The sequence below is a fragment of the Meriones unguiculatus genome, chromosome 7 (genome assembly GCF_030254825.1).
Source record: "Meriones unguiculatus strain TT.TT164.6M chromosome 7, Bangor_MerUng_6.1, whole genome shotgun sequence".
In the NCBI taxonomy this organism is placed as follows: Eukaryota; Metazoa; Chordata; class Mammalia; order Rodentia; family Muridae; genus Meriones; species Meriones unguiculatus.
This window is the reverse complement of record NC_083355.1, coordinates 6,506,817-6,531,183: the sequence shown is the minus strand read 5'-3', so window position 1 is coordinate 6,531,183 and position 24,367 is coordinate 6,506,817. Positions and strand designations below refer to the sequence as shown.

The window sequence follows — 24,367 nt, the reverse complement described above, 5'->3', positions numbered from 1 at the left end:
CATTCTGGGGGAGGAGAGCCTTGGATTGGGGAGTGATCAGGGCTTCTGAAGGGTACTGAGGAGACGGTCCTGTCTGTCCTCTGAGTGCAGCTGGCTGGAGGGCGGCTAATAGGTGAGGACTGGGGCCACCCATGGTCTCCTCCATCTCCCCGCGTGTTACTCCAAGCACCTCCTCCCTTGCTTGAGCTGAAAACTAGGCTGGCCCTGTGGACCTCAGGCTCCAGTGGCCTCTTTCAAGACAAGTGGGGCCTCCAAGTGGTTCCCATCATACCACCTTACTGACAGGCTGAAACATGCATCTGCCAGTCATTATTTGGACAGAGAGGTCTCTGTCTTTTGAGACAGGGTTTCTCTGTAGTCCTGGACTCTCTTTGTAGACCAGGCTGCCCCTGACTCACAGAGATCCGCCTGTCTCTGCCTTGAGTGCTGGCATTACAGGCATGGGCCAGATTACAGGCATAACCTCTCTCGAGGAGCCCGCCTAGCTATGTCCCTCACTCGACAGCCAACAGCCGCTGGAGAAACCTCACTGCATAGGTGGCATCCAGCCTGGAAGGCAACCAGGAACTATTTCCTCTTCCAAGAGGCGGTGGGACACTGGGATCTGTGAGCAGTCCCACGACCAGGTGCGCACAGGTGAGGGCGGGGTCGGGCTGGCCGCGCTAGGTGCGTCCTCTCCCCGCAGCCCTGCCCCGCGCTCCTGGGCCCGCGATTGGCTGGAGAGCAGCCCACGCCCTCGACGACTCCCAGGAGGCGCCCCCGCCCCGTCGGCTCAGCCCAGGAGGCGGGCCCGGGGGCGGGGCGCAGGCTGGGCAGACTCGCCCTGTATGTAAATCGCGGCGGCTCCGCCCCCGTCCGCCGCGCCGGAGGTGAGCAGGAAGGAGTCGGCCGCTGCCGCCGGTGGGCCAGCGCGGGGAACCGGGGCGGCGGGTGACGGGCGCCGAGGGACACCGAGGCCTCGGGCAGGGCCCGGCCCGCGATCGCAGGTGAGCCCACCTGGCTTTACAGGGCCTTCGGGGTGCTCACCGCTAGGGGCGGCGCGGCGCGCGAGGAGCCGAGTCCCCCGGGCTTCCCAGGCGGGTCGGAGAGGGCAGCGCCCAGGTCTGCCCCGATCGTCAAGATCTTCGGGACGACGTTTGGCTCGTCCCGGAGAAAGACACCTGTAGAAAGTGGCGCTGAGAACTTGTCTTTTCCTGTTCCGCCTCCCGGATTACCAAACTTGGGACTCAGGTTTGCACAATCGTGTTGGCTTTCAGGAGCAGGGAACAGGTGTCAGGCTTGGCCGGGTGCGGGGGACACAGTGAGCAGAGACGTAGTCCCTGGACCCCTGTGCGAGGCGCAGAGCCGGGCGACACGGCTTCCTGTGACCCGGAGTCCGCCAGCGGCGTCTGGAGCGCGTTACCTTGACGGCTTAGCCCTTACCTCTACCATCTGGGCGCTCTCCCTGCCCGCCCTTTGTGCCTCCTAATCCTCCGACTCAGGAAGTCCGAGGGTGGAACCTGGTTCTCTGGTAGAAAGGGGGGAGGGCTTTCTACTCCAGGGGCGATTTTAGGTGGTGGGGTTGAGACCCAGTCTGTTTTGCACGCTGATGGGTGGGAGTTGCACTATGGAACTTGGCAAGGAGTGGAAAATTCTTGCCAAAGAAAGTGTGTGTGCTTTTACTCAGTTTAGACAGTTGGTGGACACATTGGGCCTTAGCTGTGGCAAGTGGCCATAACGGGGGTAACCGCGATGTAACCCTCAGAGGGTTTTCACCTGAAACAGGTGAACTTCCGGTTAGGAGGGCGGGGCTCAGATACCGTGTCCCTTCCCTGGGGGACCCTTATGTTGATGCACGCTCTAGAGATCCTGTGTTAAAGGCCATTCTGAGCCGGGAGAGAATGGATGTGAGGGCAACAAGGAAATGTTTGCCGGCAGAACCGAGCTGCGCTGTGGCCTGCCTACGAGATGGCGAAGTTGGCGTGGCTTTAGGGGCAAGATCCCCTGGGTCTGTGAGAACCGGTGCGCAGGGAAACAGAAGCACGGAGGAAAAGTTGTTTTGACCATCGAGTCAGATAGCTTTCTTTTCTTTTTTAGTTTATCTTTTATGTACTTATTTTTCGAGACAGGGTTTCTCAGTGTAGCCCTGGCTCTGTAGACCAGGCTGTCTTCTAACTCACAGAGATCCACCTACCTCAGCTTCCCAAGCGCTGGGATTAGAGGTGTGCGCCAGCATTGCCCTGCTCGGGTAGTTACATGCACATTTAACAGAACTCAGACCAAGCCCTCTGTGCTCCGATTAGCTTGGATCAGTTCCCAGGAGACATTTTCAGGTCCTAGGGACCTTTTGCATCTCTCCTCTCCCTTGGAGCAATGGCGGCTCCTCTGCAGTGACAGATTGGTATAATTTTAATCATATTAAAGTATTTAGTCTCATGGTGGCACACGCTTTTAACCCCAGTATTTATGAGGCTGAGACCTCTGTGAGTTCAAGGCCAGCCTGGTCGACAGAGTGAGGTCTGGGACAGCCAGAGAAACCCTGTCTCAAAAAATGAAACAAAGTTTAGTCTCTTTTATTGCATTTAAATTTTATTGTTTGTGTGTGCATATGAGTATGTGGGCATGTACCTGTTACAGTGTAGGGTTTTTTTTGTTTGTTTGTTTGTGTGTGTGTGTGTGTGTGTGTGTGTGTGTGTGTGTGTGCGTGTGTAGGTCAAAGAACAAGTTGGGGGAGTTCTGTCCTTCCACCACACAGGTCTTGAAGCTTGAACTCACGTCATCAGGCTCGGTTCCAGTTGCATTGCCTGCTGAACCATCTTGCTAGCCATAAAATAATCTTCAGTAAGCAACAGTATCAAAACAAAATAAAAGGAAGGCTCAAGTGATCCCTGTTTGTTTGAAAAACAGACAAGGAGCTGGGTGTGTGTGGCTCGCACCTGTAATCCCAGTACTCCGGAGACCAAGGCAGGAAGATTTCTACAAACTGGGAGCCACACAGGGAGGGGTACAAGAAAAGCCTCTTGATTTTCTTTTCTTTTTAATTTATGTGTGTGTTTGTATGAGTGTGTGTGTGTGTGTGTGTGTGTGTGAGTGTGAGTGTATGCCACATGTGTACAAGCTCCTCCAGGACCAGACGAAGGCATCAGGGATGCAGGTAGTTGATGAGCTGCCTGGTGTGGGTGCCAGCAATGGAGCTTGAGTCATCTGGAAAAGCAGCAAATGCTCTTAACTGCTGGGCTATCTCTCCAGCCCTGAGACTTTAAAAAAAAAAGGGGGGGGGATGGGGGATGGAAATCTATAGTTGTAAAAAACCATGTTTTTAGAAAGTGGGAAGCAGCTGTGTGTGGTGGCAGAAACAGGAGGATCTCTGTGAGTTCAAGGCCAGCCTGGTCTACAAATTGAGTTATAGGACAGCCAGGGCTACACACAGAGAAACCCTATAAGGGTGGGACAAAAAGATTTTCACTTTTGCCCACAGTCTTCCTCACATAGCACCTCATCCCAGACATCAAGTGACTATGACTCCTACCTTAGAGTTTGCTGAATAGCCTTAGTCCTGTCACTTAACCACTCTGGCCTGGGTTCCCAGAGATTGCTGAGAATGTAAAAACATGAGCTTAAACGGCCTAGTACATAGCAGGTTTCCGCCAACACAGAAATTGTTAACTATCATAAAAGGATTAAAAGGGCCAATTAGCCCCATGCAGTCTTTCAGGTAGACACCTGGTTGGCTGAGGGAATTGGCAGAATCAGTGGTGGGGTCATGATTTTTGTGACCTTCTGAAGTCACTGAAGCTGAAGGTCAGAATTTTATCATGAGGACATTCGTCGAGAGGGAGGGAGGGAGGAGGTGTTGACCTCTCTAGCCTGACATCCGTTTTCCCTGGTACTTAAAAATTCTCTTATTTTTTTGAGAAAGTCAGGGTTAGGAGCTGATGGCCAGTCTCTCTCTCTCCTGTGTGGTGTGTGTGTGTATGTATGTGTGTGTATGAGTCTGCCTTCTGAGTGTAGAACCTGATCTGTTTCTGCTCTCCACCCAGGCTTACCCTATCTACTCTATACCCTGTATGGGGAGTGGACAGGGGAGTGGGAGCGTTCCTGTGCAGATCTACCACTCCTCAAGCAAGCCCCTTCCAATCCCACTTGGAGGGAAGGTCTGCCTCCTGAGCCATGCTCCCCACTTCTGCCTGCCTTCGGAGCAAAAGCAGTATGGGGAACTGGAAGGTTGGAGTCTTTGCCGTCGGCCTGGGGCCCCTTGCTATCCTGTGGAAGAACCTATGGGTCTGGCAGCCCCCCTGGGGTCTTGTGGGAACACTTAGCTTCCTGGCCTTCTAAGAAAGCCAGGAGCAGCTGTTGAGACACTTGAGTTGGGTGCCACTGGAGGCTAGAGGAAACTGATGCTGTCTCTCCAAGGTGGCTGTTCGGAGCAGCACCTGTATCTAACCTCACTCTGGGTCCAGAAGGCCTTCTTACCTTCCTCAGTGATCCTGCTCTCTCCCTCCTCCGGGGCGTGGGCATGCCAGGTCTGCTTGGCAACTTTTGTTTTCTTTTGCCCAGGCACGGATTAGGCAGGGGACAGAGGAGGAGATAGGTGTTGCCCATCAATGCCACCTGCTCTATGTGCCCCACCCCCCAGTCTCGGCTCCCTGGAGATCCCAGGGAGACCCTCCCTAGCTGTGCCCAGCTTCCTTTGAGATGGCTTTCTCTGCCTGCCCTGCCTCAGAGAAAACTGGTCCTTTGAAGAGTCACTTGCCCTTCCCAGGAACCACGATGAATTCTTGAGCTAGGAGAGGCTCCTTTGGGCGTGGGGACAGGGAAGCCAAGAGGTACCTGACTCTACCCTTTAGGAATTCAGCAAGAGACCAGACAGAGCCCTCTCTTGAGGAACTTGACTCTGTGTTCCCAGGGTAAATAGCATTAATATTTAATAATATTATTCTGGGATATTCCTTGCCAAGGAGTTGGGTATCCTGAAGCCATGGTCTGTGGCGGGGCCTGCAAAGGTACCCTTAGAGGATGCCATATACGACATCTGTATGGCTTTTGCCTGAGTCTTGAGAACAGGATGAACAGTTCTCTGAGGACCCTGTAGATCCCACCTGAGCATTCTTAAGGTCAGTGACTAGGGAAGGCTGTACCTAGCTAATCCCTGGACTGTCTGACTGTTTAATCATTGATTTAACAGTAAGTTCTCAATTGTTTCTTAGTCCTGGACCCTGGGCATACCATGAAAGCAAAGGGTCTCTGTCATGGAATCTTTCTTTCACAAGGGTGAGAGATCCTGAGTGACAGAAAATAAACACAGCTAATAATCATGCATTAGCAAGTGATATGATTTGTAGAATAGAAAGAACCAGGGAAGGGTCAGGGATGCCACTGGATGGGTAGAGCTGTATGTAGCTTTACAAGGTTAGACCTTGGCAAGAGGGGGACATTTGAGCTAAAGACTTGAGGAGACAAGGAAAATAAAATTTGAGTGCCTCGGGTTGAACGCCATGTAGGCCTGGGGGAATCCACTGTGGAGGAGACTGGCCTGGTCCCTCTTCTTGTCACTGAGTGCTGGGGACATCTGTTCACGTTTAAGGGCTGGTAGGAGGCCCTTGGATGAGGCTGGGCTGGGACTCCCTGGAGTGCTTTCATTTCTGTGTGCCCTCTGCTGCATTTCTGGGGAGCCTGGTCTCCCCAGATGTCAGAACAGGACTAAGCGGGGATGGAGGAGACTTTTATGTGTTTGGGCTTCCCATGCTTTCAAGGGCCCCATTCATGGGCACTGGATACAACGCTCAGAGGATCTTGGGTACCTCTCTTAGGGTCGTGGGACCAGGTCATAACCGGTAGGATGAACGATGGTAGAATTGGAGGCCAGCCCAAGTCTGACCCCGCCCCGCACTGCCTACCTCCTCGCTCCCAGTATCCTGGAAAAGTAGCTGAAGGTGAGCAGAGGATTCTATAGTCAGCAGATTGGGACTTGGACTCCTACTGTTTGGGGCTTGATACGGTCCTGAGTCAGTTATTGTGTGGGTAATTGTAGGAACCAAACAAGACAGTGCCATGGAGGGGTTTGGTAACATCTAGCTAGCCCTCTCCCTTTTGAGACTTGACCACAGCCCGAGCCTCATGAGCCCCTAGGTCCCATCTGCATGAAAATTATCCTTTATGTGGGGTTTGCTGGTCAGTCAGTCCTGCCTGGGGGCCTTTGGGAGACTGAGTTTCCCAAGCACCAGCAGCCCTTGCGGAGTAGCCATGGGCATCTGAGTTGGCACAGACAAAAGCAGCTGCCGCAGGTCCTAGGCCCTGCCCTGCCAATCTAGCGGTGGGAGGTGCAGGGGCGGTCTTACATCCGCCGCCGAGTAGGAGGCCAAAGCCACACACACTGGCCTCACACAGGATGTCGGCGAAGGGAGGGGGCCATTCCCTAGATCAGTGACATGTTGTGGGAGGCCCAAGCAAAGGAGACAGGTGAGGAGAGCGTGGATTCCACAGTGTGAGCTCCTAGAGGGCAGGAGGGGTACTGGATGTGGCTCCAGCCCCTCCTGTCCCTTAGGCCAACACATCCCACATCTGCTGGGATGTCAGTTAACTGCCTGCGCTATTTAAGGACTTTCTTCTAGAGGACTGGCCCATCCACACACTCCAGCACGGATGGGCTCAGCCCGGCCACACCTTGTTTGCACAGGGACAGATTAGCCTAGCACCCCAGCTGTCTAACCCGGAGATCCCCAAGTTTTCCTACTCGGGCATGGTCAGATGTGCCACCTGATCTGGTGGCAGACAGGGCCACCCCATGCAGTTACTCTGTTCCCATCTTCCCCGCTCTCTCAGGATCTTAGGATCTTGAGATAGAAGGGTGGAAAGACCATTGTGTAGCCCTGTGGGGGTGGGGCAGGAAAGGGGAGAGGAAGAAGGGTTGGGAGTCTTTCTTTCAGGCAGGTGTCAAGGGGTGCATTAGACCTACCTCAGGCCCAGGAATGTTCTGCTGACAGGAGGGTTGGGGCTAATAGCGATAAGAAAAGGAAATGACCAGAATCACTGCTCTCAGGCTGGTTCTGTACACAAAGCACAGTTCTGTGTGGGAGTGGTCAGCAGGGCTCCAGGGAGCTACCCTGAGTCCTGAGTGCCTGCCTCTGCTGGATCCGACCCAGGGAGAGGGCTCCCAGGCTGCTCTGGTTTTGGACAGAGGGTGTGACCAACAGGGATGGAAACAGACCGGGCCACCTCTAGAAGCTGGGGTAGAGGAGCTGTTTCCCTGCAGAAGCCCAGCCTCAAATAGCTATGGTGACCCAGATGACTGCGGCAGTTCTTTCTTGGTGTCTGACTTGGGGGTCTGAGGGCTCCTTGACTGGTGGGAACTCCTGAACCCGCCTCTTGGCTGGTTCCTCCCGGCTGGCCACTGAGCACTCCCAGCTTTTGCACCGATATGGGGGTCTACGATGGGGTGTCCCCTTTACTGAAGTCAACACTGGTGGACAGCAGTTCTGTGACCTCAGAGCGATTCCACTAACGAGATGGAGACAGGCTCCCCTCAGCCCACACACACACTCGGGGACCCCGTCTCTTCCCTTTGATCCTTCTATGTACCCTGCAGATAAACTAGATCCTAATGCCATAAGCTTTTCAGTGTGCCGTCTGCCGTCTCTGTTTCCAGTAGGTTCTGCTTGGCTTCGAAGCCCTGTACACTACTTTCTCACTGACCAGACTTCTGTTCAGAGCAAGCCTTCTGTTGCAGGTTCAGCCCTCTCCCCCGTCCCTTGACGCTGGACATTGAAGGTTGATCTTCATTCTCCTGATAGCTTACTAATGCTAGAGTTGGGGGGGGGGTGGCCCACCCATGTGGTTCTAAGCAATTATTTTATTTTATTAATTTTAGGTGTGTGTGCATATGTTGGTGGGGCGGCAGACAGGTCAGTATCAGAGGTCATTCCTCACGTCCTGTCCACCTTGGTTTCTGTTTTGTTTTGGAGACAGGGTTTCTCACTGACCTGGAACTCACCAAGCAAATTAGAGTGACCGGGCTCCATCTCCAGCACACAGGTCCACACCCAACCTTTTCACCTGGGTTTTGGAGGTCAAGCTCAACTCCTGTCCTCATGCTTGCAAAACAACAGTCTTTTTAAGGCTGAGATATCCACCAGCCTAAAATATGATGATTGCAAGCACTGCCAAGCATTGCAGATAAGATCAGGATAGGTTCAGATGAGGAGGGCTATTTTTGTTGTTTTGTTTTTTCGGGATGACAGGGTCTCTCTGTGTAACAGCCCTGGCCGGAATGGATCCTCAAACTCACAGACATCCAACTGCCTCTGCCTCCTGAGTGCTAGGATTAAAGGTGTGGGCCGAGCCTGGTGTGGGGAAGGATATTTTGAATCCAGCTGCTAGAGGGGCAGGAAGATCCCTCAGACAAAGCAGTGGGAGGCAGAGCAGTGGTAAAGGGCCACCAAAGAAGAAGGTGTGGTGGGATGCACGGAACCGCCTTCCCTGCGGCCCTTTCTCTGGCTGTCGTTTTCATCTTTCTGGTGTGTGGTTTGCTGGGCTGTGCTCTGCGGTCTCTCCATGATCTCAGCCTGGACCTGCCCTGGTGCTCCTGGGATGTGCTCCGTGTCCTGGCCCAAGGCACCGTACTTCTTCCATCTGCCGGACCCTTATCCCTGCCCCAAACCTTACATGGCAATACTTCCCATCATGGGGTCCTGAGTAGGGGCTCTAGCCTCCTCTAGTCTTTAGCCAGCCAGCCAGTGTGAGTGTTTACCACTGGCAGGCAGGATTCAGCCGGGAAAACAGCAGACATGTCATGGTATCCGTGCAAGAATGCTGCTTCCGAGGGGTCTTCCCCAGGTTGTCAATGCGATGGATCAGTAAACTTCAGTGTCTTCAAGCGGCCAAGGTCTGAGGTGAAAAGGGAGGTGGGGAACAGCAGGGAGGGCACGGGTTCAGACTGGGCTAAGGGGGCATTTCAGCAGCGGTGGCTGTGTGGGGGCAACGATAGTGTCCCGGTAGAGGACTGTGAATGCACTGACCCAACCAGAGACACTCATGGAGGCTGAGCCTTTCCCACCCCACCCCGGGCCCTTGCTTTGTTTCCTCCACAGCCCTGGACTGTCAAAGCTGGTTTCGGGTTCTTGAGAAGCACCTGCTTCCCACTCCCGACCCCACCCCACCATCACTATAGCGTCCCTGGCCCCAGCGCAGGGCTGGCAAGTGCTGGGGCCAAGCTGGGAGTGCAAGCTCCCTCAGCATTCAGCATTCAGCTCTACCCTCTCTCCTTCCAGAGGGCATCCCTCATGGCCTGTCTGCCTCAGGAGTCAGGGCACTCGGGGGCTGTCGAGGGGCTTATTATTTTACCTCCGCATTTCCCAGGAGTAGGGGAAGCAGGCAAGATCTGTCCCCTATCAGGCTTCACAGCCCTAGCCTGGCTTCCAAGCTCCTCCAGAAAAGTTGCTTATCTGGGTTAAGCGCTGGGGTGGGGGAGGGGGCTTCCTGACCGGAGCCTAGCCAGGCCTAAACCTGTCCTTCTCCTCTAAGAAGGGGTGGCATATTTTCATGCCTTGCCTTGGGGCAGTTACACTGGCCCTGCGCCTGCTCCACCTCCACCTTGGTCCCAGCTCTAGGTCCTTCTTGCATCTCCCAGGCCAGTGGGGTCCTCGGGATTAGGTCCCCTGTAAGGTCGCTGGGCTAGTTCTTACCTACATGCTGAAAGCCGTGGTCAGGCATCTGGCCCCAAACTGCTTGGTTAGCTTTGAGCTCACGGCCCGTGGGAGTGTGCGCGCGTGCCCCTGCCTTTTAACTGCAGGCGTGTAATTAGGCAACTGCTCTCCTGTAACAGCCATCCCTCGTCGAGGCCTTTATAAGCCCCGGAGTTAGCCACACTTGGGGTCAGAGCTGAGTTCTGCCGCTTCCTTTGGTGACCTTGGGTAAGTTTAGTCTGTGGCCTGGTTTCCTCTGCCCGGTAGTGTCTCGATTAGCCTCTCAGGTGGCTCCGCCTGAGTTGATCTGTAGTGTTTACCCAGCGCTTACCAACAACAGGGGGCAGAGGTGGTCAGAACCTGTACCCATATTACTGAGGTTCTCTGGAGGAGGGCTCTCCCTCTGATTTGATGTTTCCACGGTAAGCACAGACAACTTGAACAAGTTGTATTTAAGACACATCAGCAGGTACATTGAGCGAGGGGTTCCTGGAACAGTAGCTGGCAAACAGCAAGTGCTCAGAGGCGCATTTGGGTAGGTGGGCGTCCAGCACTGAGTGACCTGGTCAGGCAGGTCAGCACATACCAAGTGGGCTATCTCTTGCCATCTTGCAGTGTCACTTGGAGCTCCCATGCGGTCCTTAGCACAGCGGCCCTGGTCTCTTCTTGTCCCTTCCCTGGAGTCTGCTGGTCCCTCTCTTTTCCTCTCCCAGGGAGTCACTCCCAGCTTCCTGTGCCTTCTGACCCAGTGACCTCGGCTGGGGAGGGGAGAGCCTGCACCCCAGGAGCTGAGCTGCTGATTTACGAGCTTGCGCTGCCCTCCCCCACGGCTGGAATGTTCAGCTAGCCAGCTCAGCTGTCTGTCCAGAGGCAGAGACGGCTGCAGTCTGGGGACTGTTTCCACTGCAGCTCCAGGAGCCCCAGTACTTTGATGTCCCGTGCTGTGCTTGCTCTCTGGGTTGTAGTGGGGCCTCAGGTCAAGTGGGCATCCAGACCTCTCCAGCCTCCTGAGTGGGCGGTCCTGCTGTGGTCTGGCTTCCCTAAAATGGGAAATCCCAAATCTTCACACACACACCTCCATCCCCCACTGCAAATAATGGCCTTTTGATTGTCCCCAGAGGGGGACAGTTCCCCCGGGACTGGTCCCTGGTGTTTGGTTTGGAAGTGACCTGTCCTGTTGACCTTTGCATTTGCCGGGGATGTGGCTCTCTGTTTCTTTCACAACTTGAATGTGATGTGACTCCTTCAGCAACTAGGGATCCCCAGTCTTAAATCCACAGGATCCTTTCATAAGCAAAGTCCTGGCCATTTGATTGATTGGTCGATTGGCCAATTGGTCAAGGGCCTTGTACACACTGGACAAGTGATCTACCACTGAACTATATCCACCCCTGCCCCCAGCCTTCAGGATAGCTTTCAGGCCGCAGCCTAGATATAAGCGCCTCCCCTCCCCCGGTTGGGGCTGGGTGTCCCCACTCCCTGCTCCTGGGTGAACACTTAGCACGCTCTGTTGGCCTGGCTATCTGTCTGACCCTACCCACAGTGAGCTCCTCACTAAAGGGGGTGCTGGCTGTATTTTCTTTTATAATCTAGAGTGGAATAAAGGACACCATTTCAGTAATGGGCCTGAGCCCCTGTGTAACTAAGGACGGGCCTGGTGTCCTTCAGCCAGCGGGAGGCTGTGTTACTAGATGCTGGATGTCACAGTCAGCTGCTCATGGCCCCTCCCCCAAGGAGAGTACAAAAATAATTTCCTCGTTGGCCTGGGAATGCTTCCGATGGTAGGTGGGTGGTTGGGGGCTTTGAACTGGTTTATTAGGTACAGGTGTGTTCTCTCGATTTGGGCTGCTCCACCCGGGCCCCTGGGAAAGGGAGCCTCGTTAGGGGGTGGCAGGAAATGGGTCTCACTTTGTACCTCTCAATGGCTCAAACGTTTGGATCTCTGTCTCCACTAGGTTGCACGTGTGTGTCACCATGCACATGTGTAAAGGAGCCTTTCTGGGTGCCCTGTGAGAGCTCAGGGAGCTGGGACTGGGGATCAGCAGTGAGGCAGAGCTAGGACTGACCTAGAGACCCCTGCAGCCTCCATGACCCGCGTCCCCAGCACTACTGGCTAAATCAGAGTCCTTGGATAGGCTCTCTGAAGAGCTGGCCCAGGTATGGGACCCCGCCCCCAACCTGGGTATTCCTGCTGAATCGCCCCAGACCCCTCCCCAGCTTGTCCAGCTGGGGCACTGGTTGAGGAATTAGTTCCATAGGACAGCCTTGCTTCCACCAACTCTGAGGGAGGCTTGTGAAGTTTCCCTTTCTGGAATTTTATGGTTTTTTCAGAAAACAGGTTAACAATTAAGCTAATTAACCTTAGGGCCTACTGGCCCTCTTTGTTCCTATAAAGCTGGGCTAAATGGCTTCCTTCTCCAGCTCCTCCTCCCCCATTATGGTAACTGGTGGCATTAGAGCATCAGCAAGGGAGGCCTCCAGGAACCAAGGTCTCACTGACTGCTCATCCTGGGCCCTCACAGTGGAGGGAGCACAGGAAACTGCAGGTAGGTGAGGCTGGACTTTACAGATGCTAGCTGCCGCCTGGCAGGGGTGGCTCTCGGCTGGGCAATGGGCACCTGTGTCCTAGGTGATCCTGGCCCTGGGAAGCTGTGGCCCCGGGGTGATTCTGACTGGGCTTAAAGGACACTTTTGGTTTCTGCAGGTCTGTGGTGGGGCCTGAAAACTAAGCAAGATGAGGCGGTTCCTGAGAACGGGACACGACCCTGCCCGGGAAAGGCTAAAGCGGGACCTGTTTCAGTTTAACAAGGTAAGGCGTAAGGGAGAGCAGGGGAAACCCTGCCCTGTGTTCCTCCCCAGGTCCTGGGGCTAGGGAGTGATGAAGGTCAGTACTTGACACTGCCTGAAAAGCCCCATGGAAACCTAAACTTGGAAATGGAGTATGTGTAGACGATGCTCTTAGGTAGAGATACATTGTTGTTTGTTTATCTTTGAGACAGGGTAACATACTGTAGCCCTGGCTGGCCTGGAACTACAGGGAGATCCACCTGCCTCTGCCTCTGCCTCTGCCTCTGCCTCTGCCTCTGCCTCTGCCTCTGCCTCTGCCTCTGCCTCTGCCTCTGCCTCTGCCTCTGCCTCTGCCTCTGCCTCTGCCTCTGCCTCTGCCTCTGCCTCTGCCTCTGCCTCTGCCTCTGCGTCTGCCTCAGTGTTGGGATCAAAAAGGTGTGTGTCACTACACTATCTAAACGACACTGGGTCTGGGAGTTTAAATTCCTTGTCCCAGGTCTCTCCCTGGCTATATGACTTTGCAAGTTACTCCATCAAGTCCCTGAATCAGCCCTGCCTGCTTTGTCACAGGGCTGTCAAGGAGGCTGAGGGACAGAAAGATGAAAGCACATTGAGTCCTGAGGTATAATAACATCCTTATGATGCTACTACGGGCCCTGGGGCCTCAAGGACCATTCCTCCTGATACTGCCCCAAAGTAAAAAGCTTTCCCTGCAGGCTGGATACAGGTTCCAGCCTGTGGGGACCAGCACCTGAGGGAGTGGGCCAGAGTTGACATCTGAAGGCCCAGGAGCTCAGCTGGCCTGCCGGAGGTGGCTGGGCCTTAGGCCTGCGCAGGCCCACAAAGAGGAGTGTGGCGTGGCTCATTAGCTCCTAGCTCCTGCTACCCAGCAATCTGGAGCTGCTTGGGGGTAATTAGCCTTCTCTCCCTGCTTTGATCTCTGTCCTAAGTAGATCGTAGGTCAGGGACAGCGTGATCCTCTCCCCTGAGGTCTGAACCTGCAGGACATGTCTATAGGTGGAATCTGACTTTTTTTTTCTTCTTCTTCTTTTTTCTGAGGATTGAGCCCAAGCTTTCTAGGTAGGCAAGCTCTCCACCCACTGCACTGCCCCTCCAGCCAGGAAACATGGCTTTTATTAGGGGCTTTGGTTTGGGCTCTCCCCACCCTGAAAGGAACTAGCTAAGGAAAAATCCTCCTTTCTGTGTTGTTTTATTTGTTCATTTCATAAATATAGAAGTCGGCTCACCCAGGTTCAAAGACACTTTTTTTTTTTTTAATTATGAACCAGGAGACAGTCTTCCTGTCACCTTTGCAGTTGGCTTGTAGAAAGATGTCGCTGGGAATATGGCTTTGTGGTTAGCACGGTGGCCCAGGAACTCAGCTGCTGTGTCTTGTTTGCTGGTTGGTACCTTCTAGATCTGTGGCACCTGTGGGGAGTGCCACCTTGGAGTTTGTCATGACGCTTGCCTGTAGAATCTGGCTTCCCTATTTCACTGGCTGGCTTTTAAGCCGCAGGCCATCATTTGGTGCAGGTGCTGGGAACACTCCGGGTTTGCCACCCTCATTCCTGAGGGAGTCAGTCACAGGTGCTGGGTGTGAGTCCTAGAGCCGGTATCTGTCAGCTGGCCTCAGTGACCCCCAGGTGCCACTGTTGTCCTTGGTGATGCCAGGATCTCTCACTTGGAAAAAGTGGCCAATTCCAGCAGAAACCAGACAGACTGGCTCAGCAAAGGTTTAGGCCTCAAGTTCCTCTGTGCTGTGGGCGGGGCTAGGGCCGGGCTAGGATGAAAATCTTACTCCTACCTCTAGTATGCCCCATTGGCAGTCCCCAAATAATGTGACTCTTCTAGCCCTGGGCATCGTGGTGTGCTGGAGTGGGCTGGAATTCCTTCCTCCTCAACCTCCTCTTATTACTCCCCGCTAACTTACTCTCTATACAGCCCAAGGCCTGGGTCTATAAGACCTGAATTGGTAAGGCCTTTGCCCTTCAGACTTGGGGAGAAGAGGGACTGAAAATCCTTGTTTAGGGGGTAAATAGGAGGGAAGAGATCGATTCACCAACCTAGACCTCAGTGTTCTGAGAGTCCATGGAGCCAGCAGGGTGGGATTTGAGGGTGAAGTCAGATTCTGGAAGACTCGAGACTCTGACGAATCCCAGCCATGGCAGCCGCTCTCCCGGGGCCCAGGGGAAAGCTGTACCCTCTGAGCCTGACGTGGCCTTTGAGCATGGCAGTGAGTGTTCCATTGACAGTTTAGAAAAGACAACCCAGGTTTTTCTCTCTCCTCATTCAAAGGACAGCCTGAGTGGGGCTTCTCACCCTCCACACTGGTGACGCCTGCGACTAGTTGTGCTGAAGGGACTGTCCTGAGCATTGTAGTTAGCAGCACCCTGGCTCTGACTAGATGCCAGTCTCATGCCTCTGCCCAGATGTGGCCATATATAAAGTCTCCAGGCATTATCAGTTTGTCACCTGGGAGTTACGGTTGCTCTTGGTTGAAAATGGCTAGGGTGGGAAGATGCAATGTGGACACAACGTAGGTAGGAAGGAAGGTGGGCCTGCAGGAGGACGGTGGGCTCTGCCGGGGCAGTTGGCAGTTGATTTAGGCAAGTATTGCACCTGGACTTGTGTGTGTGCGTGTGTGTGTGTGTGACACGTTCTTAGTCTAGAACTTGCTACATAGAGCAGGCTAGCCTTGAACTGGGTGATCTGCCTGCCTGCCTCTGCCTGCCAAACGCTGAGACTAAAGGCTCTAGTTGTACCCCACCATTCCTGGTCACTCTGACCATTTTGATTAGGTCAGGATGGAAAGCAGTGACCTTGAGCATAGACCCTAGCACCGGCTGGCTCCGTTCACTCACTGTGTGGCCATGGCAGGCAACACATCTCTAGAATGGGCGTGATTTTAGAGACTAGCCCATAGGTTGGGTGAGAGCAAAACAGATCCAGCATAATCTGAAGAACTGCATACATGTATACATGGAGTGCCCATGGCCAAAGGGCAAGGGGTCATGTAGCCTAGATCTACAGGGGTTGCGGCCTACAGCTGAATTTGGGGACCCTGGGGATCCTAGGCCCCTGCAGAATGTCTACTCCGAGTGTGGTCACCGCTTCTGCGAGCTCCATCCTGAAGGCCAGGCTACGAGGCGGTGTGCTGAGGGGTTGGGGCGCAGCAGTGGAACAGTGGCCGTCAGAAGCTTGCCCCCAGACAGCTTCCAGATACCAGCTTCTAAAGCAGTCCTGGGCCTTCCCCTCCAGCCGCTTCCAGCTCAGTTCCTGGACACCGCGCCAGCACGGTGCCTCACGCGAAGCAGGGACATTGCCCTATGACCATGAGTGCTACCTGTACCTGGACAGGAGTTGTATTGTTCAAGAGCTGGGTGCTGGGCATCAGGGCTGGGTGTTCCGGTGTTTGGGGCAGGGATTTGGAGCCAAACAGCCTGGGCCTTGGTTTTGGTTCAGCTCTCACTGCGACCATAATAAGCCTTTCTATGTCCTCCTGTGCTCTGAGTAACGGTGTAGAGACTCATATTTATTATTATAAGCTTCAGATGCACTAGCTGGGTAGACTCTGAGCTAGTCTAACCCCGCAATACTGATCTGGTCTACTTTTTGTCACACGGTCTGTTACCTGCCATCTTGGTCTCATCCTGGCACCTCCTTCTTCACCCAGGTCCCGATGGCGACTCCCTCTCACTGGCTCCCACCTGAGACTGGCTCTCTTTCTGTCTTCTCTCTCTCTCTCTCTCTCTCTCTCTCCCCCTCTCCCTCCCTCTCTTTCCACCCAGAAGTCCTGCCTTAACTCTCCAGCCCACTATTGGCCACTCAGCTCTTTATTTGACCAATCAGAAGGTGATGGAGAATAATGTTTACAAAACATTGAGACAGGAGATGCTGCATAAAAATGACAATGCTGGAGTCCTCCTGTACTCAGCTCTCCGGGTACAGAAGTCAGTATTTGATTGCACGGTACACAGAATGGTACTCCAGCATCTCACCGTGTGCTCAGCCTGACTGCCCCTCGGTTTCCTCTTCCATGGAGTAGGCATTGCTGAGTACCACACTCTCTTGGAGGCTGGTATACTGACTAACTTTAATTGCCTTATTAATTTATTTTAGGGTTGGTTTTTTTTTTCACGTGTATCCGTGTTTTGCCTGCATGTATGAATGGGCACCACACATGTGCCTGGTGCCTCAAGAAATCAGAAGAGGGCATCTCCTGGAACTAGGGATGGTTGTGTCCCTCCGTGTGGGTGCTAGGAACTGATCCTGTGTCCTCTGCAAGAACAGCAAGTGCTTTTAATGGCTGAGCCATCTCTCCAGCACCATGTTTAATTGCTTGGCATCTTCCAGGCATGGTCAAAGTCTTGTCCCACCCACTTACTACCTGGGTGGCCTGAGGGTAGTGGTGACTTTACCTCTTAGAGCCTCAGTTTTTATAGTTGCCTTTTACCACCTTGTGGTGGGTCCTCAAACCCAGTAAGAATGAGGTGCTGTATAGGGTCACTGAAGATTAAGAGATCAGGAAGGGGTTGGGCTTTCTAGTCAGTGAAATCCTGCTCCTTGAACATTGCTTAGGGCCTGCTTGTGCCTCTGGTGAAACCCAGGCACCCGCCAATAGCCACACCCAGGAGTGAGCAGACCTAGGCCTAGGTGCCGCCCTAGGCTGCAGCTGAGGCCACACCCAGACTCTTCCTGCCACCCCACCTCCATCCCCCTCAATAAACAGCACGCTTCTGACCAGTTGTCCGGTCCAGGGCCCAGTCGTTTTGTTGTGGCTTTTGCCTACATGGGCCCTAGTGTCAGGTGACAGCCACACAGAGAGGCCAAGTTGCTTGGGCCAGGAATCTGAGCTTACCACACCCAGTATCTGGCAGAGCCACTTCAGCCAGGTGGAGGTGTCCCCCTTCCTGCTGTGGCCCTGAGCAGCTTCCTGGGGCTCTTTTTTCAGCTCTTGACAGACACTACAGGTTCCCTAAGGCCTTGTGTTTGGAGGGGAGTCCACCTTGGCTGAGCGCAAGGTGAAGGGCACCTCCCCACCCCCACCTCTCACAATCTGACAGGGACTTGGGCTAATATTACAGTCTGGCGGCTTCTATTCATCTTTGCTCTCCTTTCTCTGCTCCCTGTCAAAAGAGCCCATTGTTCTCACCTCCCTTGGCAGAGGTCACCTGAGCCCAGGTAGCAAGCAGGACAGAGGCTGGAGTGGTGAAGGGGGTTACTGCTGAGCTTTGGTCCACCTTCTGGTTTATCCAGAGCTGGAGTTCTGGGGGTCTGGGAATCCCATGCCTCCAGAGTCCCTGAGGTGCCTGCTGCCCACGTGCTCTGGCTTACAGGGGAGCCTCTGTCGCTGGGACCCTGTGGGCATCTCCTTTGAGAAAGGTCATCTCATCCTATCTAAACGAGGTGGGGGAATCACCATCCATGTAGAACTTACGCTCAGGGAAATCCAAAGCGTGAAAGTTTGGAAGAGCCTTGGCTGTTGTGGAAAGGACAGCCAGTGTGGGCAGGACCCTGAGGTACAGGATGGCTGGGGCAGACTTCCCTTACCTGGTTTCCCCAGGACACACCCTGGCTTTTTAGTTCCTCCCTGACAGGAAGGCTCTGTCAGCCTTCCTGGCAAAACCACATCTTCCCTCCCTGTCCCAGCAAGGGCCGCTGAGCCCTCCACATGCCCCTACCCATAGGGTCCCCTGCACTTGGGCCTGGCTCTGCCTCTTCAGGGAGGCACTGACCTGGGAAGTCGCCGCTCACTCGGGCCCTGTCCAGAGAAAGTCCTGTGGAGTGTATGACCCTTATTTTGCTTTTGAGGGAGCTGTGGTCCCTAAGTGTTGTCAGCTGGACAAGATGCCCCGGGGGATACTGCACACAGTGAGGACCCTAGTAGCCAGCCAGCTTGGGGGTGGTTGCTCTCACACTGGGGTGATCGATTCCCCACACACATTCACTGTATTCCCAAGATGCCTCATGTTCAGTCCAAGGATACCCTACTCAGGGCATCATGGGTATCATCCTGGTGAGGCCTACCTAGTGAGCTTGACTGGATGCCTATTCTCAACTGACCTTTGGATGAACAGGGAAGAGTGGTCAGTGTCCCCCAGACTCCAAGGGATATGAGGAATATGGGTGGGGGGTGGGGGATGCCCAAGCTTTGGAGAAGGGAAGGATTTGAGCAGGATTGCAGGAAAAGTCCTTAAGAGTTGATGGGATGATGCGTGGCCTCAAGCCAAGTGGAAGCTGCAGGTCTATTTTCTTTGACTTCCCTGCTCATGAGAAGGCAAAATAATCTAGGATAGTGTCCAGTAAGCATAGGTAGGCTCGGTGGTGTCACACACCTTTGATCCCAGCCCTTGGACTTAGAGGCAGGAGGATCTCTGTGAGTTCTAGGACAGCCAGGGCGACTCTGGGGAAAAACCAAATAAATAATCAGAATTAATTTAGATAATGATTCTGCTTAATATACCCAAAATATTATCTTTACATGTAGTCAGTACAATTACCAATGAGATGTTTTGACTTGTTTATGACTTTCTTTGTGTTTGGGGAAGGTTTTATTTCTATTTTTTTATGTGCATGAGTGTTTTGGGTTTTTTTTTTTTTTTTTTTTTGTGTGTGTGTGTGTGTGTGTGTGTGTTTATGCATGCTTGCATGTATGTCTGTGTGCCCTGTACATTCATTGCCCACAGGGGCTGGAAGAGGGTGTTGGATCCCCTGAAACTGGAGTCAGAGACAGTTGTGAACCACTGTGTGGAATCGAACTCAGGTCCTCTGCAAGAGCAGCCAATGCTTTCAGCCTCGTAGCCATCACTCTAGTCCTTGACTTGATACGTTTTGTTGATGCTAAGCCTCTAAATCCTGGCATATTTTGCACTCTGTAACAGTCTCAGTTGTAAGAGGTTGAAACTTGCAGCAGAAGGGCCTGAGGTTGGCCTGCAGAGCCCAGCCCTGTGGTTTTGGAATTCAGGTTCTTTCAGTAAAGGCACTTGAAACATTTTCCCGTGGCAGAACTGAACAGTCTTTCTTCTCCGATTTTTTGAGACAATGTCTCCGGTAGCCCAGGCTGGCCTGGAATTTGCTGTATAGCTGCGGCTGCCCTTAAACCCCTAACTCTCCTGCCTTCACTTCCCCTGAGTGTTGGATCACAGGTGTGAGCAGTCCGAATATCCATTCATGTTTAAATTGGTTGACATAAAGGAAACTTTTAAAGATCATCTTCTGGGGGTAGTACCCCCCACACCGCCAGTGAGCAGTGGCCACACAGGGCCACTGTCCCAAGCAGCTCAAGGTGTGGGGCCTCCCGCTGGGCCTAAGGCTGCTGAGGGCATATCCCCTACCCCACTCTTAGTCCTCCAAAGTCTACATTCCGTGGGCTTTGGGCTTTGGCCCTGCGCCGCCACTGCTGGTGGTTATGGGGAAATCGCTAATTTCAGGAGCCTTCTTCTGGCCTCTGACTTCTCCAGGCTTTAGCAACCTGGGATCGCCAAGGCCCAGCTGGGTCCTGAGGAGCCGGGCCCTTAGCTTGTCCCACACAACCTGTGTGAGCTCTCTGCTCTCCTTTTTTTTCTGGGAAATGTTTGCATTCCAGACACTCAGCTATCTACCCATGGCTTTTCCAGGCTCTGCATTTTTCACATAGCTGAACAGGGACAGGGGCTGGCTGGGGGCCTCGGACTGGGGTCCCCTCTGGGCTCCTGCATTCCTGCCTGACCATCCAGGTACTTCCATTTGCAAGGCAGACTGTGTTCCTGGACCATCCCACCCTCCCAGTCAGGCCCCAGGGATTCCACCCCTCGAGAGGAGGCATTTGTTAGAGCTGTCCTCTGTGGCCTGACCTCCTCACTTAAAGCCACTGGGCTGGACGGTGGGGAGGCACAGCCCTTGAGTATGTGCCTGCTGTCACCACGGCTTATCTCTTTGTACTGCCGGAGGTCTGATACGGCTGTTCAGTGAAGCCCACAGACAGGAGCCGGAGCGGCTGCCTCTTCACCCTTCTCCACACTGCAGACTCACCGATTTAGCCAAGAATCTTATTGCCGTTGTGCTCTAACCTAGTTCACCAGAACCTGTGCTCCGTGGGGTAGGTGGCTCGGGTGGGAAGCAGAACCCAATCTCCCGAGGGCTGCTCTGTCAGCTGGTGTGTTTGCATTCACACGCTTCAGGCCGTAGCTGCTTACACAAACCTATCGTGAAAACAAACCACCCAGATCCAGGCAGGGATGGAAGTCCAGACGTGACCACAGTGTGGCTGGCACTGTGGAAACCCTGGGCAGGAGGCGGTGACCCCTCAGGAGAGTCTCCAGCCATTTTCAGTTCATTTTAAAGCTTTTAACCGTTGGGAGGCTTCATGCAGATAAACACCCCGGAAAGCTATCGTGTGCATGAACACGTGTGGGGGTGTTGCTGTGATGTGATCCAGGCATGCATCTGTGTTTTTTTCAAAAATTATATATAACCGGGTGTAGTGGCACACCCCTTTAATCCCAGCATTAGAGAGGCAGAGGCCAGCCAGTCTGGTCTACACAGTGAGTTCCAGGGCAGCCAGAGCTACATACAATAGAGATTCCCTGTCTCCCCAACACCCCAAAAATTATGTATATATGTAATTTACTTGTGTGTGTGTGTATATATATATGGTTGTATATAACATGTATAGTTACACAGTATGTAACTCACATGTGGGGGCGTGTGTGAAGGTCAGAGGACAACTTTCTTGTTTTGGTTTGGTTTGGTTTGGTTTGGTTCAGGATTTCTCTGTGTAACCCTGGCTATCCTAGAATCCCCACTGTAGACTAGGCAGGCTTGAACTTACAGCGCCCCACCTGCCTCTGTCTCTCCAGTAAGGGTGTGCACCGCCACATCTGCCCAGAGGGCAACTTTGTTAGTCAGTCAGTTTCCCTCCTCCACCTTTTGGCGGGGTCCAAGGATTGAATTCCGGTTTCGCGCCTTATGCAGCAGACCCAGGAAAAGGCCCTTGGGGCCTGATCACCTGATCTTCAGGACCCACAAGAAGGAAGGAAAGAACAGATTTCCCTAGCTTGTCCTCTGACCTCCAGATACGCCCACGGCCCTTGTACCACCCAGGTACACACACACAATAAATTTAAAAATGTAAAACAAACGTTTTTTCGATGAAAAAGGAATGAACAAAAGCAGGTAACTTGCAACAATACTCCAGAAGTTTCCTGTCTGGGAAGATGTTTGAGGAAAACACAATGACAAGGGATCTTGCTGAGTCCAGTACCAGGCAGGGTTACTGGGGTGTCCTCAGGTGTCCTAGAGCCGCAACGTCTCCAGGCTGCTTTAGGAAGAACCATTGTCTCCATGTCGTCACCCTCTGCCACATTCCAGCACCCCCAGATGCTCGGGAAGGCTGGGGTGTGATCCACAACACTCTTGATCCAGACACAGGTTCCCAGAGAATGTCAGGTGGCCTGTGTGTCATTAGAGACATAGGAGTGTCTTCTAGGAGTGGCCGTATAGCCAGGGATGTGGACTATAGAAATAAAGGAGCCTGGGTTTACCGCCAGCACCCTCAGCATCTGGGAAGAGGCAAGGAGGTGCAGAGTTCTGAGCCCCCTTTCCTGCTGTACCAGTTGGACGGTGGCTCCGCAGCCCAGTCCCAACCTTGGAGGACATGGGGATATAAGGGCCCTGTCTATAGTCCCAGCCTATGCGGGTCTCATTGCAGACAGTGGAGCATGGCTTCCCACACCAGCCCAGCGCCCTCGGCTATAGCCCTTCGCTGCGCATCCTGGCCATCGGCACCCGCTCCGGAGCAGTCAAGCTGTATCCTTTCCAGTGCCTGCTGCCAGGGGGAGAGGCCAAGGCGGTCTCTGGGACATGAGGGGTAGGTGAGATCTGGAGAGGGCCTGCCTTACCCTGCTTGCTCTTGGGCAGTTAGTCCAAAAGCAAGGAGAGAACTTAGCACGGCAAGCTGTGTGTCTTAGAGGAAGGGGTGGGCTCATTTCCTCTTCTCCAGCTACTCAAGTCCCCCTCCTGGCCTAGAGCTGAATGTTCCAGGACTTGAGCCCTGGGTGGCTGCATCTTGTCCGGAGGAGTTAGGGTTGGTCCCGGCATGTTTTCCTTCTGCTTTGACAGGGCATGGGGACCCAGAACCTACTTTGGGGGCCTAGGCTAAAGGAGGAGGTCCCAAAGAAAGCTAGGTCCTATCACTGTAAGTAAGCGACCCTAGGTAATGGAGGATGCCTTCCCAACATGCCATTCAGGCATCTGGAGAGGTGGACACATCCCTGGCGAGGCCTGGGGTTTGTTTCTTTGATGCCTTCAACTTTATACCCCTGCCAAAATCAAGTTCCACATGACCCATCTTGGCCCTGGGAATGGTGCAAACATCTGTCCTCTCCAGAGTCTGCCCTTATGGTAGTGAGTAGAGACAGACTGCATTTTGTTTACCTTCCTCCTCCATTAAAGGCTGGGGTGGACTGGCCCTTCGCCCTGCATCCACAGGTGGAAGGTGAACACCGGGGCCAGCCACACACACCCCAGCGAGGGGAAGGGACGTTGCTTGGCAGAGTCAGGCCCTCCCTAACCTACGACCAGAGGTCTCCCAGTTGCACAGTCTCTTGTCCACAGCAGTGGGCGACTGGGAAATAGGTGGTTTCGGCAGGGAGGCTTCACCCTGGGATACCGGCTAGCTGGGCCCCGAGTCCTAGACAGTGTCCCAAATTCCTGATGTCTAACCTACACCCTCTGCTAAGAGTCCTGGAGAAGTTGGGAGACAGGGGCCCACCTTGGGTAGCTGACCTGGAAGCTCCTCCCACCAAGTCCTCCCCTCCTCCAGCACGAGTGAGAACACAGGTGCCAGGTGGGGAGGGTTGGTGTGTGCACAGGAGGCCAGAGGCCCGAGGCCTGCTAGAGTGCAAACTTCCCCCAGCTCGTTAATCATTACCAGCCAGGACTACATCCTGGTTGCCAGTTGCTGGTGCCAAGACTTAGGCCGCTGGGGGTGCCCCACCCCCTGCCACCAGGTGCCCCATGTTCTCACAGGTGCCACCAGGTGACAGGTGATAGGCCTGGTACAGCTCAAGTTGCAGGGGTGGTGTGGGGGGAGGGGTGACAGCCTGACAGTTGCTAGGATAGGGAATTGCCCCCCCCCAACACCTGACCTGCTTGGGGAACCCTCCCCAGGGTCAGATCACTGACTGAGTGCACCTGGGCCTGGATTGCTGCTATCTACCCCCCAATACCCTGTGCCCCTGGACATGGCACACAGGCTCTTGCCTGGGTGCACTCTTTGCTACCCAGGCTACCCACCGCCGCTAGGGTTGGGGAGGGCTGGCATCCAGCTGTCTGAGGTTTTCCTGAGCCTTCTTAGATATGGTGCCCCTGGGGTAGAGTTCATGGGGCTGCACCGGGAGAACAACGCCGTGATGCAGATCCACTTCCTGCCTGGTCAGGTGAGCACCTGTTTAGGGAGGGGACACGGAGGAGAGGGGCCTCCCTGCTACTTTCTTAACCCTCACATCTGGAAGGGATAGTATGGCAAGGGCAGGGAGGGGGGGTCGTCAGAATGGGGCATTGTGGGGCTTTCGGGTAGCCCTGGGTGCTCACACAACACCTGGCGCTCCCTCCCTTTGTCCACCTAGAGGTTCACAGGCCACCCTGAGGACCACAGAGGGCCTTTTGTCCTGGGGCACCTTGAAAAATCCAACACGGTCTAGGCTGCCCCAGGAAGTGAAGGCCTTGAATGTCGGCTCTCTTTGGCTAGCAAGCTCCTGTCCCTCATCCTCTCCCTAGTGTGAGCTGGTCACTCTGCTGGATGACAACAGCCTGCACCTGTGGAGCCTGAAGGTCAAAGGTGGCGTGTCAGAGCTACAGGAAGAAGAGAGCTTCATACTGCGTGGCCCCCCAGGGTAAGGGCACGGTGGTCCCTTTTCTTTTCTTTTCTTTTCTTTTCTTTT

General features: G+C 54.0%; 1 protein-coding gene across 7 annotated transcripts in view; it reads left to right on the top strand.

The window, feature by feature from the left end:
* The first annotated feature begins 836 nt into the window (after positions 1–836).
* Positions 837–24,367, top strand: part of Llgl2 (LLGL scribble cell polarity complex component 2) — a 36,915-nt gene continuing 13,384 nt past the window's right edge. For 6 of the 7 annotated variants that reach the window (XM_060386393.1, XM_060386390.1, XM_060386394.1 and 3 more), the window contains exons 1-5: positions 837–986; positions 12,364–12,468; positions 22,135–22,232; positions 23,782–23,863; positions 24,204–24,319. In XM_060386393.1, the coding sequence (XP_060242376.1) occupies positions 12,394–12,468; positions 22,135–22,232; positions 23,782–23,863; positions 24,204–24,319 (371 nt within the window). In that variant the 5' untranslated portion in view covers positions 837–986; positions 12,364–12,393. Of the gene's footprint in view, positions 987–11,647; positions 11,817–12,363; positions 12,469–22,134; positions 22,233–23,781; positions 23,864–24,203; positions 24,320–24,367 lie in introns of those variants that run through there. The other variant, XM_060386389.1, reaches the window with a different exon arrangement.